At 33.1% G+C, this 14,839-nt stretch overlaps 1 protein-coding gene across 11 annotated transcripts in view; it reads right to left on the minus strand.

Moving 5' to 3' along the window:
• Positions 1-14,839, minus strand: part of PPIP5K2 (diphosphoinositol pentakisphosphate kinase 2) — an 83,806-nt gene that overhangs the window by 11,322 nt on the left and 57,645 nt on the right. For 7 of the 11 annotated variants that reach the window (XM_013965802.2, XM_018049995.1, XM_005683465.3 and 4 more), the window contains 6 exons: positions 13,974-14,090; positions 7,838-8,005; positions 5,386-5,559; positions 4,023-4,095; positions 2,330-2,449; positions 1,394-1,456 (listed from right to left, as the gene is read on the minus strand). In XM_013965802.2, coding sequence (XP_013821256.1) covers positions 1,394-1,456; positions 2,330-2,449; positions 4,023-4,095; positions 5,386-5,559; positions 7,838-8,005; positions 13,974-14,090 — 715 coding nt within the window. The remainder of the gene's footprint in view (positions 1-1,393; positions 1,457-2,329; positions 2,450-4,022; positions 4,096-5,385; positions 5,560-7,837; positions 8,006-13,973; positions 14,091-14,839) is intronic. The other 4 variants (XM_005683466.3, XM_013965803.2, XM_013965804.2 and 1 more) reach the window with 4 other exon arrangements.

Here is a 14,839-nt window from a genome sequence, read left to right on the forward strand (position 1 = left end):
CCTATATAAAGCTTGCAGTACTGGCACAATAACACATAAGCACTCTGCACAAAAACTACAGTCAGTCTTAAACCTTCAACGCCTCGTCTTCAGAATTTTGCGATTTTTGGTTTTTCCTGTGACTTCAGTTTTCTTCTAAGAAGTTCTTACACATGTTGGTTCTTTAGAAGCTGTAGCTGTATCAAATAAGGATCTTTTTCTTCAAAAAGATGCATATAAACAGATACAATGGAGGAAAAGAACATTTAGCTTTAAGGCTAAATTTTCACTTGTTGAGAACTGGATCTTCATACTCCACCTTCAAGAAGTATTAGTGCAGTTACTTAGGTGTCCTCTTAAAAGGATTCAGAAGGAAGAAAATGACAACAAGCTTGTGTTCAATCCTTGAGCTTCATAAAAGTTTTTGAAAAACCTGACTTGAATTTTTGAAAGACTTACTTACAATTAAAAAGAAAAAAAAAGTTGCAGGGATTAAAAACAACTTCACTCAGAATAAAAGTGAAAAAATGCAGGCTTTCTTTGAAATTCTTTGATTCTGAGCAATTTTTAAATGATTAGTAAATATTCCCTTGTCCCATAAGAAAAACACTCTATGTAACAAAGCTGTAATAGTGCAAAATTCGGTGTGTAAGTAATGGCCACACAATTTTCCTCTTCAGGCTCAAATACTGAATTTAATTGAACTGGTTGTCTAGATTTTTAGCCTAATCTTCTTCCTGTAGGTGGCCCTCCAAATTCTAACAAAAAGCAAGGTACCCTTCCCAAAACTGTTTGCTTGACAGTGGCAAACCATACTGCCATAGGAGGACTAAGTGAATGCTGAATAATGTTTTCAGCGTGCTCTAGACAAAACTGGGTTTTGTTTAGACAATCAGGGATCAATAATGTTACACAGTGAAACATGCATCCTCTGGTTCCCAAGAACTTTTCAAGGATACATCTCATTTGGCTATTTGACAGGTATGATCCTGTATTTTAGATAAATAGCTCAATGAAACAATCATGTGATCAGAAGAGAAATTCAGAAGAAGATCATTAAATTATTAAGAATTAAAAAGACAATAAATAATATTTATTGTTGCATTTTTAAAATTATGTAGATTGATCACTTGAGAAATCAGAAGGAAATCTGAGGTGCTAATTAAGTATTAAAACTCATCATTGTGGTCATTTAAAAGTTTGATGAGCAGTGCTAAATTATTGCATAAATTATAGCTGAAAAAGGGAGTTAGACAGTATCAGTATTTGGGGTCAACAGTAAGTTAGAACTGTATGCCAATTGAAGTTAAGGATTGAGAAATGTATGATACTGTATATCCCACATTTTAAAATCAAAGAAAAATAAAAAAGGATGAAGCAGGGGATTATCTTTTAAAATAAAAGCAAAACGTACCATTGGTTGGGTGTCGAGCAAATGAGATAGAAAACCTTTTAACAGCAGAACCGCGTGTGGCGTCTGAGAAAGAGAAAAACAGGTACCTGAAATTCGTAACAGCTACCGAAAGAAGGACACTTAAAAAAAGAGGAGGAAACAAATATATAAGGAGGTTAGAATTAGGTGACATGCAGAAGGGACAATGAGAGAGGGAAATAAGCCAAATACTGGTTAAAAGAAGTAAAATGGCTTGATGATAGAGGCAAAGTGTTCAATAAAATATACAAAAGAAAGAAAAGCAGGATGAGCTGGCAATTCTGGTAAATCCATGTTTTACTAACTAAAATAAACTTGTGGATACATGAGAAAAAGTTTTAGATAAGCTAATTTCAAAAGGGCTAGTAAGTACTCCTATTAACAAAACAGGCACGCTTTGATGAGCCTCAAGAGACTTTCTGAATATTGAAACTCAAGGTGCATTAACAACAGTGAGAAGATTTCCTTCACCTAGGGATCCTAAAATATTCTCATCTTATGTTTATTCTTAAAAAATTAATGCCAATGTTTTCTTATAAACATTTCATTCACTTTATTTATTTAGAAGTAAAATAAGGGTTAAGAATAAAAAAAAAGTTTAAAAGATGAAAGAAGTTTATTCTTTATAAAATGGCTTATTAACTATTTAAAAGAATATACATGATACAGTTCTAAATTTCATATTTCAACGAAATACTCATTGAACAAGTACTGTAAGTCTAACTATAATTAACTGCTTGATGAAGCATGGACCTAAGTACTGGATAACAGAGCACACAGATAGTCACTTAGGCAAAGGGTGATGGGATTCCATTTGCATCCATCAGTGGCCTTAGGCTTGCCTTTGAGTAATATCATATGCTCATGGGTGTGTGCATGGGTGCAGGTATGATTCCGTGTGTGCATGTGTGCACATACCATCTATGCAGCCAGAAGAGGTCAGCTTTTTACGATGAGTACGAGCATAATCCTGTAGGTTAGGTGCGCTTGAAGAACCCCCGAGCACCGAGGTGCTAAACAGGCCCGCACAGTGAGACCCTGATGGGAGTTAGAGAAAATACATACAGCAACGGGTGTTCTTCTGTTCACATTGGGAATTCATGCAGCATGCAACAACATGGCTCTTACCACACATATCTGGCAGTGCCCTCAACAGGCTCACAATTCACTTATTATGTCAACTTAATACAGTCACCATTTATCATATGTACAAATGGAGGCATTTTATACTGGAGAAAATGTTTTTTGAGGAAAATAATATACCCACACAATAATTAGACATATACATATTAAAAGTATTAAAAAACACTATCATAAAAATTAATTTAGGATGATAAGGAATTTTGTCAATAAATCTGTATGAGTAGGCAATATTAAAAAACCTTTCCTAGTACAAATTAACTATTAAATCAATATCTTTGAATGTATAACTGTGAATGAAGAAGCTTTCCTGATGCCCCTGAATGTGAGTTATCAATATCTGTTATGAAATAAAGCAAATCAAAGTTTACTTATTTGCAAGAAGACCAGGTGAAACAATTTCTTTCACAATGTGGTCATTCAGGCCTAAATCACTTTAAATTTCTAATACTTAAATAACTTAAGATCTTAATTAATAAGAAGCCCAATCTGATGCTTAACTTGTAGTAAAAGTCTTCACAACCAAGGAAACCTGTTACCATTAGGTAAGGATTAAGTAAATTTTTATCAGATACATTACAATATATAAAGAAAGGAGTAATGTATGTGTGTATGTGTGTGTGTTTATCTGGCAAAATATCATGGGGATATCAAAAGGTATCATTGTAACATATGTATAATTAAAGAAAGATTTTTTTTCAAGTACGTAGGTATCAAGGGACCATTCATATACTTAAAACAGAAATAATAGAACATACACAGTTAAAACATTATGAAATTTGTTATTAAACTGATTTAGACAATTATTTATAGAAAATGTCATCATTTGATGTAGTTTATCGATAATGATTTTAAAACCAAAATAAATTTAGAAAGGTTTTCTTCAACATTGCTTTGCTCGAGTGTTAGCAAAGAACCAATTATGTTCTATAGGTCAATAAAAAAAATCAACACTGCCACTAAACATTAGTTTTGCTTTGGCTTTCCTTAAGAGATGACCAAAAAGATCACTAGTATACCTAGACACGTAAATAACTAGGTAAACTAATTTTAAGTGAAATATTCTCCACTTAAAAATTTTTTTAACCAGAAAAGTAGTTCTTTTTGTATGCAGTAGCCTATTTTCAACTTTATCAACTGGGAAAAATGAAGTTTCCTTCCTAAATTAAAACATGCTGGGATTTTAACTTATAGAATACAAGATTAAAAATGAGCACTGGCAATTAAACTGAGTAGTTTACATTATGGGCATTCAAAAGTGTTATAAAATAAAATTAATGTCATTTCTTGTTCATTTCATCAAAACTTTACTGTATATTTCCAGCTTTACAACTCAACATTTCTGAATTAGTACATGTTAAAGAAAAACTAAAGCATAGCATTTGGTCATGCTTTCACCTCTGAAGAGTTTTACATGTGTGCAAAATATTGAGTTTAAGGTTTGGAATACAATTTCCTTCAGACCACATACCTACAGTAGGGTTCTGCTTCTGTTCTACAAGAGTTCTTGGTGTTCGCAAGTAATTAGCATTTTCAGATACAACCTGCACAAGGAAAGCAAAATAAATGAAGTAAAACAGTAAAATAAACTAAAAAGTCCATACTTCATTTGCAGCCTGTTTCAGACAGACAAAGGTTAATAAGCTGTATGATAAATATTAGTAGAAATACACAAGATATGAAAGATCATGCAAGATCCCCTTGTGAAGGGAGTCCATTTCATATGAGGTCCTTGCAATGAAGTGGTGCGAAGCAGGCATTCAGAATAAATGTCACGTATGAAACAAGACAGATGAAAAGAAACAATTAATATAGACTGATATAATTTCACTCTCTCTTAAAAGAAGCCAAATGCCCACTCTTAAACAGCTCCTGTATTTGAAGGGGGAAAAAAACAATCACAAACAAAAGAAAAGACAGACAGAGACTGTTGAGATCACCATACAATTATTGATCCATGCACAGGCTTTATCAGAGTAACCTTTGAATATTCACAGCCTTAATGGATACCATAATCCCTTTTCCTATAATCAATGCATTGTATTTCCAAATGGAAATTGCTGAAGTTCTTGGAAAGTCATGTGTAACAGCAGACCTTCCATTGTGAAAAACCCCCACAGTATTTTAAGTTTCCAAATGTCACCACAAAAAGTCCTTCTGAAGTCATTTATTTTGACTCCTTTTGTTGGGGTATATTGTTGATGGGCACATATACATTGTCCCCTTTTATCTTAAAGAAAGCATTAAGATATTATACAGCTAAAAAAAAAACCCCATATTGTACATAATTAAGAGAATACTTTCAGATAATACAAAGTGAGGGAGAGAATCACCAGTATTAGATGTATCCTGCTAGTTAACACAGGGCCACATAAATCTGGATATTTTTAAAAAAATTTTTAGGTTCTCAGCAAATTCCAAATGGAATCTATTTTTCAATTATGGAGGAAAACGTTATTAAATTTCCTTACTATAAAATTATATAATTTTATTTCTGAATACTTTAAAGGACAATTAAATTTAAAAAATTTCTTTCCTTTTAAAAAAATTTTATTAACAAGCTAAAGTTCCAGGAATGTAAATTTTATTGACTAATTTTAAAATCCTGGATATTTAACCCCCTCCAGTAAAAATGCTAAACACAAGTAATGTAAGTGGTTTCTTTCCCTCAAAATATTGTCAGACATCACAAGTGTTTTAAAATGAATTCAAAATTAAAAAATGGAAGGATTTACTCTGATGTAAAATATAAGGGATTAGATGTCCTCCAAGACAGCTGTTTGTTGCTCTGAATGCGGGGAGGAAAAATGTTTAATGAAGTAAAGTTTAAAAACCTGTTGCCATGAGCCAAAAATACTGGATGTGAAAGCCAATGATTTGGGGGAGACAGGGGAAGAAGTGATTTGTTCCCCTGATCTGCGTCTTCGACGCCCAGTGCCCACACCACTGGTGTAATGCAGCCAGGTACCAGTACCCTCTGGGCTAGACACACTCAGGGGGCTCTCTTCCTAGAAGTGAGAAAAGGGGCAAAAAAAAAAAAAAAAAAAAAAAAAAAAGCAGAGCATGCAAAGTTAGATACAACAGAGCCAAATGATCAGAAAGAAAAAAAAATACAGTTTGCGCTTATCAATTTTTTAAAAAAACTATTAAACAGTAATTTGGGAGCCAAATATTTTAATATTTGAGAAATTGATAGGACTCACTTATAAATCTAATTGTGAGTAATAACAATTATGAGAATTACTTTCTTATCTTAAAATGTTAAATATTATACTGCTTAATAGTTGTCTCTTCTCTCTTAGAACTGGAAAGATTTTAACAATTTTTTATCTTGGCAAAGTTAAAAATTTGAACATATTCTGCTTAATTTTAGATATCAAGAGGTTTTATGCTATACTGGGTAAACTTTTCAACCCAAAGCACTAAAGAATCCTTCAAAGTGTTAAAGAGACTTCAGTGTATATGATGTATAAAGGAAAATTTGTTCACCAGACAAAAAAAATTAGAGATCATTAGATGGACAATTCAAATTGCACTTGTCTACACTTATATGTTATCTATTTATTTACTCCTTCCAAAGATTATTTGTAGAGTTCAGTAGACAAAACATGCAGCAAACATTCTCATTTTACATGTTTGCATGTTCAGATTTCAGACAGTGAGGACACAGTAAAATCTACTTGCACAAAATAAAGAGAACAGTCTCTTTCTCTGTGTGTCTTTGGGAAGTACAGACTTCTGATATCCATGGAGATGATGGACGCTGAAAAAGTCTTCAAGGTTTTACTTGAATAATTTCCCTTATGGAAGTAAAAGTTTAGCATGGCATAGAAATAATCTCTTGAAAGCAACTATTTAAATATTTATGAGAAAAAGGTTTAGCAACGTGTTCTGTGTTTTAAGAGTTAACAAAGGGCAGTGATTTTGTTGAAGATTTTACAAATATAGTTCTGTTGGAAAATGTAGTTAAGGAATATATTTACTGTAACAATGTTACAGAATTTTTTTGGAGTGCAGAAAAAGGTTTAATGGTGAAATTCTAAACAACCTGATAAATTACAGATTGCTTTTTTCAAAATCAAAATCACTGCCCTCACACAAGTGATATTTTAGGTTATATTACTAAATGTCATTTCCCAATTTTCTAAAATTAACCCCAGGTTTCTCATTCTTAAATTAAGCTATAATAGAACAAATAACTCCAAATCCTACAATTGTTAATCATCCTCTTTTATAATTAACTTAAAATATCCTATTCACGGGAAACCCTAACTAGTATGCACTTTCCATTATAAAACTACAACAATCTATTTTATTTAGATGATGCTTTTCCTATGCATAATTGTTGAATTGGGAGAATCAAAAACACATATACTTATATAATTTGGGGTGAGAGAAATGAGCATAATTCTTTTTTTGGTGTATATGTTCTTATTTACCAACTGCTAGATAGTATACCTAACTTAAGATTTGGCGTATTTGATCATCAAAAAATATTTTAGCTTAAAAGTTGATGGTGCTTCCTATCTTTATACTTTTACTTGAGAATTTAGAAAACATAAGCACTGATCTCAGATCAGTGCTGAATCATCCTACAGAAAATATAAATAACCCAAAATGAAGGTATTTAAAGAATAAAAATGTATACAGATGTTAAAGATTTACTTAACAAACTTCATTCCAACTGCTCAACTTTCCTTTTCAATGTTATTTTAGTAGCTATTTAAATGTTATTTTGTTAGTGAGCATAACAATTAGCCTAAGTTATTTAATTATAGATCTAAATACACAGGTAAAGTTTTCAACTACAGCATCAAATTTTCAAATTCCTATTCTGACTTTTACAATCAGGTTAACAATTTGGAATGTCACATCTTAACCTACACTGTCACTGGAATCAGCTGCTGCTGAAATGTCTCTGGCAATTCCTCACTACTTTTAACCAAAAATTATTCCTGATCCATTATATCAGATTTTTTAAAAAGTTCTTTATTAGACTAACCTAAAGAGACAAGGAAAAAAATAGATCAGTTTGTAGAAAGGCCTTATTTTACTACTTATATTCAGCTTTGTTATGAAATCTATAAAGCTCCAAATTCTAAAAGTGATCTTTGTATTTTCTGCCTCTACATTTTAAAAAATTTATTTGAAAAATTGATAAAGTTGACAATTAAAAATCTGGTAGGTTCCCAAGCTTAATAATTAAAGCTGTATTTTCTTTTCTGTTTTATTAATATATAGTTAGTTTACTTCATTAAAAAAACATGCTCTGACAAATATACTTACTTCATTTGTAGCCATCTTCCTAGATCTTGGAAGTGGAGACTTCCTGTGTATATGAATTGGCTCTGATACCATAGGCTTAAACAATATCACAGCTCGATCAACCTCATCTTTTTTAGAAGTATGTGGTTCATCATCACTATCAATTTTAAAAGCTCTCCTGCCTTCATTCTATGCAGAAAGAATATAACATAATAAAAATCAGATAAAACAAATCACTCTTTTTAGATGAACAAATTAAACCACCAATTGGTATGGTCACTTGAAGTACATATATACAAATTCACTTATTCAAATGGACTGATAAATGAATTCTTATGAAAATCTAGTATTATTCTGGATATTGTAAGACAGATGACAGAGTTCCTAACTTCAAGAAATACATATACTCTCTGGATAAATGAAATAATAAAATAAACAATTAAAAAGCCATATAAAACAAAATACTTAATAAAATTTCATCCAATGTCCAAATAAATAAGCAATATTCATAAATGACAGAGGTCAGTTTTGTTACAAGTAATGTCAGCAACTCAAGCACAAACTGAAACAATATCTGGTTATAGAAAATTCAAATTCTATTCCAAATATTTCCAACAAATGTGATGACTGCACACTTAAATAACAACCATTTCATGACTCACTGAATATTTACTGAGTACTACCATGTGTCAAGACTCAGATGAATAAGATACTGTCCCCAAAATATAAGAGTCTCACAGTATAGTACAGAAAAGAGGTAAGTTTAAAAAGGTTATATTATATATTCATCTAAACAGAATGGATAAATTGGGGAATGGTCATACAGTGAAACACATATGTCAAAGCAGTAAGAAAGGGCAAACTAAAACCAATTACATCAGTGAACCTCACAAATACGCGCCGGCTAAAAGAAGCCAAGGTATGTAAAAACCTTCATTGAACTAAGGGGTATAAAAAATAAACTTCTTCAACCCAGGTAAGGGATATCTAAATAACTAGAAAAAACCATCATGGTTAATAATAAATCACTGAAAGAGAAGAATGCCCATCATCACGAAATCTACTCAACATTTTACTGGACATCTGTCATCATTCAAAGTTACGATCATATATACATAGAAAATTAAATGACTGGATAAATTATCAGAATGAATAAACAGCATACAGTAAGGTTGCTAGTTATAAAATCTTTATACAAAAGATTGAGTTAAAATTCAATTGAAAATAGCAAACAAAATAAAATTTAAATGAGTCATTTATGGCAGTATTAAAAAAGAATTTAGGAATTAAACTGACAAATAAAAGATATTAAAACAATCTTAATTTTATCAAAAAGATATAAAGAACAGCCAACTAAATTCAGAGATATATATATACCAAGTCCTAAGACGAGAAGATTCAATTCTGAAGAAGTGTTATGTCCAGAGAAAACTACAAGTGTTATATCTCTCAACATGATCTGCAGAGGTTACCTAATTTCAGTAAAAATCCCCAAACATTACTTTCTGCTTTACTCTGGGAATGAACAAGGATGCTTATCAATACTTCTACTCAGCACTCTACTGGTCCTAGCCAGTAGCACTTCACAAAAAACATACTCAAGTGGCCAATGAATATAAGAAAAAGTACTAATCCTTACTGGTTGTGAGGATAATGTAAATTTAAGCCACAATCCCCCAAACAACTCATTAAAAACACTAATCATACCAAGTGCTGATAAAGACATGGCAGTATCTTTGGAAAGTTATGACTTTATTTTTAAAAACTGAACATATGCATACCCTATAACCCAGCAACTTTATACATTTATATCCAAAAGAAATGCATACATATGCTAAGAAAAAGGCCTGAAAAACAATGTTCATTAGGTAGATATATTCCTAAGTATTTTATTCTTTTTGTTGCAATGGTGAATGGAATTGTTTCCTTAATTTCTTTTTCTACTTTCTCATTATTAGTGTATAGGAATGCAAGGGATTTCTGTGTGTTGATTTTATATCCTGCAACTTTACTATATTCATTGATGAGCTCTAGTAATTTTCTGGTGGAGTCTTTAGGGTTTTCTATGTAGAGGATCATGTCATCTGCAAACAGTGAGAGTTTTACTTCTTTTCCAATTTGGATTCCTTTTATTTCTTTTTCTGCTCTGATTGCTGTGGCCCAAACTTCCAGAACTATGTTGAATAGTACTGGTGAAAGTGGGCACCCTTGTCTTGTTCCTGACTTTAGGGGAAATGCTTTCAATTTTTCACCATTGAGGATATTTGCTGTGGGTTTGTCATATATAGCTTTTATTATGTTGAGGTATGTTCCTTCTATTCCTGCTTTCTGGAGAGTTTTTTATCATAAATGGATGTTGAATTTTGTCAAAGGCCTTGTCTGCATCTATTGAGATAATCATTTGGCTTTTATTTTTCAATTTGTTAATGTGGTGAATTACATTGATTGATTTGCGGATATTGAAGAATCCTTGATCCCTGGGATAAAGCCCACTTGGTCATGGTGTATGATCTTTTTAATGTGTTGTTGGATTCTGATTGCTAGAATTTTATTGAGGATTTTTGCATCTACGTTCATCAGTGATATTGGCCTGTAGTTTTCTTTTTTTGTAGTATCTTTGTCAGGTTTTGGTATTAGGGTGATGGTGGCCTCATAGAATGAGTTTGGAAGTTTACCTTCCTCTGCAATTTTCTGGAAGAGTTTGAGTAGGATAGGTGTTAGCTCTTCTCGAAATTTTTGGTAGAATTCAGCTGTGAAGCCGTCTGGACCTGGGTGGGCTTTTGTTTGCTGGAAGATTTCTGACTACAGTTTCAATTTCTGTGCTTGTGATGGGTCTGTTAAGATTTTCTATTTCTTCCTGGTTCAGTTTTGGAATATTGTACTTTTCTAAGAATTTGTCCATTTCTTCCACGTTGTCCATTTTATTGGCATATAATTGCTGATAGTAGTCTCTTATGATCCTTTGTATTTCTGTGTTGTCTGTTGTGATCTCTCCATTTTCATTTCTAATTTTATTGATTTGATTTTTCTCTCTTTGCTTCTTGATGAGTCTGGCTAATGGTTTGTTAATTTTATTTATCCTTTCAAAGAACCAGCTTTTGGCTTTGTTGATTTTTGCTATGGTCTCTTGTTTCTTTTGCATTTATTTCTGCCCTAATTTTTAAGATTTCTTTCCTTCTACTAACTCTGGGGTTCTCCAATTCTTCCTTTTCTTTCCACCTCCTTTAGGTGTAGAGTTAGGTTATTTATTTGACTTTTTTCTTGTTTCTTGAGGTATGCCTGTATTGCTATGAACTTTCCTCTTAGCACTGCTTTTATAGTGTCCCACAGGTTTTGGGTTGTTGTGTTTTCATTTTCATTAGTTTCTATGCATATTTTGATTTCTTTTTTGATTTCTTCTGTGATTTGTTGGTTATTCAGAAGTGTGTTGTTCAACCTCCATATGTTGGAATTTTTAATAGTTTTTCTTCTGTAATTGAGATCTAATCTTAATGCAAACAAACTAAAGACCTATATATAGAAAACTATAAAACACTGATGAAAGAAATCAAAGAGGACACTAATGATGGAGAAATATACCATGTTCATGGATTGGAGGAATCAATATAGTGAAAATGAGTATACTACCCATAGCAATTTACAAATTCAATGCAATCCCTATCAAGCTACCAGCCATATTTTTCACAGAACTAGAACAAATAATTTCAAGATTTGTATGGAAATACAAAAAACCTCGAATAGCCAAAGCAATCTTGAGAAAGAAGAATGGAACTGGAGGAATCAATTTGCCTGACTTCAGGCTCTACTACAAAGCCACAGTCATCAAGACAGTATGGTACTGGCACAAAGACAGAAATATAGATCAATGGAACAAAATAGAAAGCCCAGAGATAAATCCACACACATATGGACACCTTATCTTTGACAAAGGAGGCAAGAATATACAATGGAGTAAAGACAATCTCTTTAACAAGTGGTGCTGGGAAAACTGGTCAACCACTTGTAAAAGAATGAAACTAGATCACTTTCTAACACCGCACATGAAAATAAACTCAAAATGGATTAAAGATCTAAATGTAAGACCAGAAACTATAAAACTCCTAGAGAAGAACATAGGCAAAACACTCTCCGACATAAATCACAGCAGGATCCTCTATGATCCACCTCCCAGAATCCTGGAAATAAAAGCAAAAATAAACAAATGGGATCTAATTAAAATTAAAAGCTTCTGCACAACAAAGGAAAATATAAGCAAGGTGAAAAGACCTTCAGAATGGGAGAAAATAATAGCAAATGAAACAACTGACAAACAACTAATCTCAAAAATATACAAGCAACTTATGCAGCTCAATTCCAGAAAAATAAACGACCAATCAAAAAATGGGCCAAAGAACTAAATAGACATTTCTCCAAAGAAGACATACGGATGGCTAACAAACACATGAAAAGATGCTCAACATCACTCATTATTAGAGAAATGCAAATCAAAACCACAATGAGGTACCACTTCACACCAGTCAGAATGGCTGCGATCCAAAAATCTGCAAGCAATAAATGCTGGAGAGGGTGTGGAGAAAAGGGAACCCTCTTACACTGTTGGTGGGAATGCAAACTAGTACAACCTGTATGGAAAACAGTGTGGAGATTCCTTAAAAAATTGCAAATAGAACTGCCATATGACCCAGCAATCCCACTGCTGGGCATACTCACCGAGGAAACCAGAATTGAAAGAGACACATGTACCCCAATGTTCATCGCAGCACTGTTTATAATAGCCAGGACATGGAAACAACCTAGACGTCCATCAGCAGATGAATGGATAAGAAAGCTGTGGTACATATATACAATGGAGTATTACTCAGCCGTTAAAAAGAATACATTTGAATCAGTTCTAATGAGATGGATGAAACTGGAGCCGATTATACAGAGTGAAGTAAGCCAGAAAGAAAAACACCAATACAGTATACTAACACATACATACGGAATTTAGAAAGATGGCAATGATGACCCTGTATGCAAGACAGCAAAAAAGACTAAGATGTGTATAGTGGACTTTTGGACTCAGAGGGAGAGGGAGAGGGTGGGATGATTTGGGAGAATGGCATTGAAACATGTATACTATCATGTAAGAATCGAATCACCAGTCTATGTCCAATGCAGGATACAGCATGCTTGGGGCTGGTGCACGGGGATGACCCAGAGGGATGTTGTGGGGAGGAAGGTGGGAGGGGGGTTCATGTTTGGGATCACATGTACACCTGTGGTGGATTCATGTCAATGTATGGCAAAACCAATACAATATTATAAAGTAAAATAAAGTAAAAATAAAAATTGAAAAAATAAAAACAATGTTCATAAAAGCATCCATCTTCAAACTGCAAACAAACCAAATGATCATCACAGTGAAATGGATTAACAAATTGCACCATATTTATTTAATGTAATACTACATGGCAACAGAAATGAAGAACAGATGAATTTCAAACACATAATGAAAGAAGCCAAATCTACTTCCCATCCCTAAAAAAGCACATATTTTGTGAGTTCACTTTATATAAAGTCCAAAAGTAGACAAAATTAATCTATGTGCCAGAAGTCAAGATAGTAGTTATCTCTGGGGAGAAAGCAGGGCGGTTATGATATCGAGGGACACAATTATTTCTTCTCAAATGATATTATTCTATGACCTGGCTAGTTGTTTTACAACTGTGTTTATTTTGTGATATATCATTAAACTATAAGCTTATGATTTAGGAATGTTTACCAATATGTATCATAGCTTAGTAAAAAAAAAGTTTAAAGCTGAATACATATTTAACTTTGTAAGGTTATAAGAATTAAAATGCGGTAATTAACTCCAAGTGTTTAGTAAAGCATGGACTGTCCTCAAGTAAAACAACAGGCAAAAACAGAAACTACAGTTATCCATTCTAAATAATTATCTTAAAACTCCCCAAAAAATCTAGAGAAAGGATAAAATATAAAATTCTAATATGCTTAAAAATATGTATCCATCCAAACCAAACCTCAAGAAGTTTAAACCATGCTGTTTAGTAGTTGAGATAAGAATTATAGTATGTAACAGAAAATTCTTAAAGAAGTCACATTTAAATTTAGGACTGTAGTAACTATGCAATGAGAATTTCATCTTCGTTACCTCCCTTGAAGCTGGTCTATATCCATAGCCAGAGGGTAAATTTTTGTCTTCTTCACATCCTTTGGCTCCTGGACTAAAATGTAACTCAACATGAAAGCGTTCCTCAGAGGAAAGATCCTAAAAAAATATAGAACATCTTCAAAATGAGAAACTTCAAATTATTGATTTACCTCTGGTAACACATGCAAGAATAAACAGAATTGTACAAAAAAGCTCTTAATGTCCCAGATAACCACGATGGTGTGGTCTCTCACCTAGAGTCAGACATCCCAGAGTGTGACGTCAAGAGGACCTTCGGAAGAATCACTATGAACAAAGCTAGTGGAGGTGATGGAATTCCATCTGAGCTATCTCAAATCTTAAAAGATGACACTGTTAAAGTGTTGCACTCATTATGCCAGCAAATTTGGAAAACTCAGCAGTGGCCACACACAGCTGGAAAAGGTCAGTTTTCATTCCAATCCCAAAGAAAGACAATGCCAAAGAATGCTCACACAACTGCACTCATTTCACATGCAAGCAAGATAGTGCTCAAAATCCTTCAAGCTAGGCTTCAGCAGTATGTAAACTGAGAACCTGCAGATGTACAAGCAGGATTTAGAAAACGCCAAAGAGATCAAATTGCCAACATACACTGAATCATAGAAAAGGCAAAGGAATTTAAAGAACATCTAATGCTGCTTCATTGACTATGCTAAAGCCTTTGATCGTGTGGATCACAATAAACTGCGGAATATTCTTAAAGAGATGAGAATACCAGACCACATTACCTGCCTCCTCAGAAACCTGTATGCAGGTCAAGAAGCAACAGACAGAATCGGACATGGAACAACAGACTGGTTCCAAACTGGGAAACGGGTACATCA

The sequence above is a fragment of the Capra hircus genome, chromosome 7 (assembly GCF_001704415.2).
Source record: "Capra hircus breed San Clemente chromosome 7, ASM170441v1, whole genome shotgun sequence".
Lineage (NCBI taxonomy): Eukaryota > Metazoa > Chordata > Mammalia > Artiodactyla > Bovidae > Capra > Capra hircus.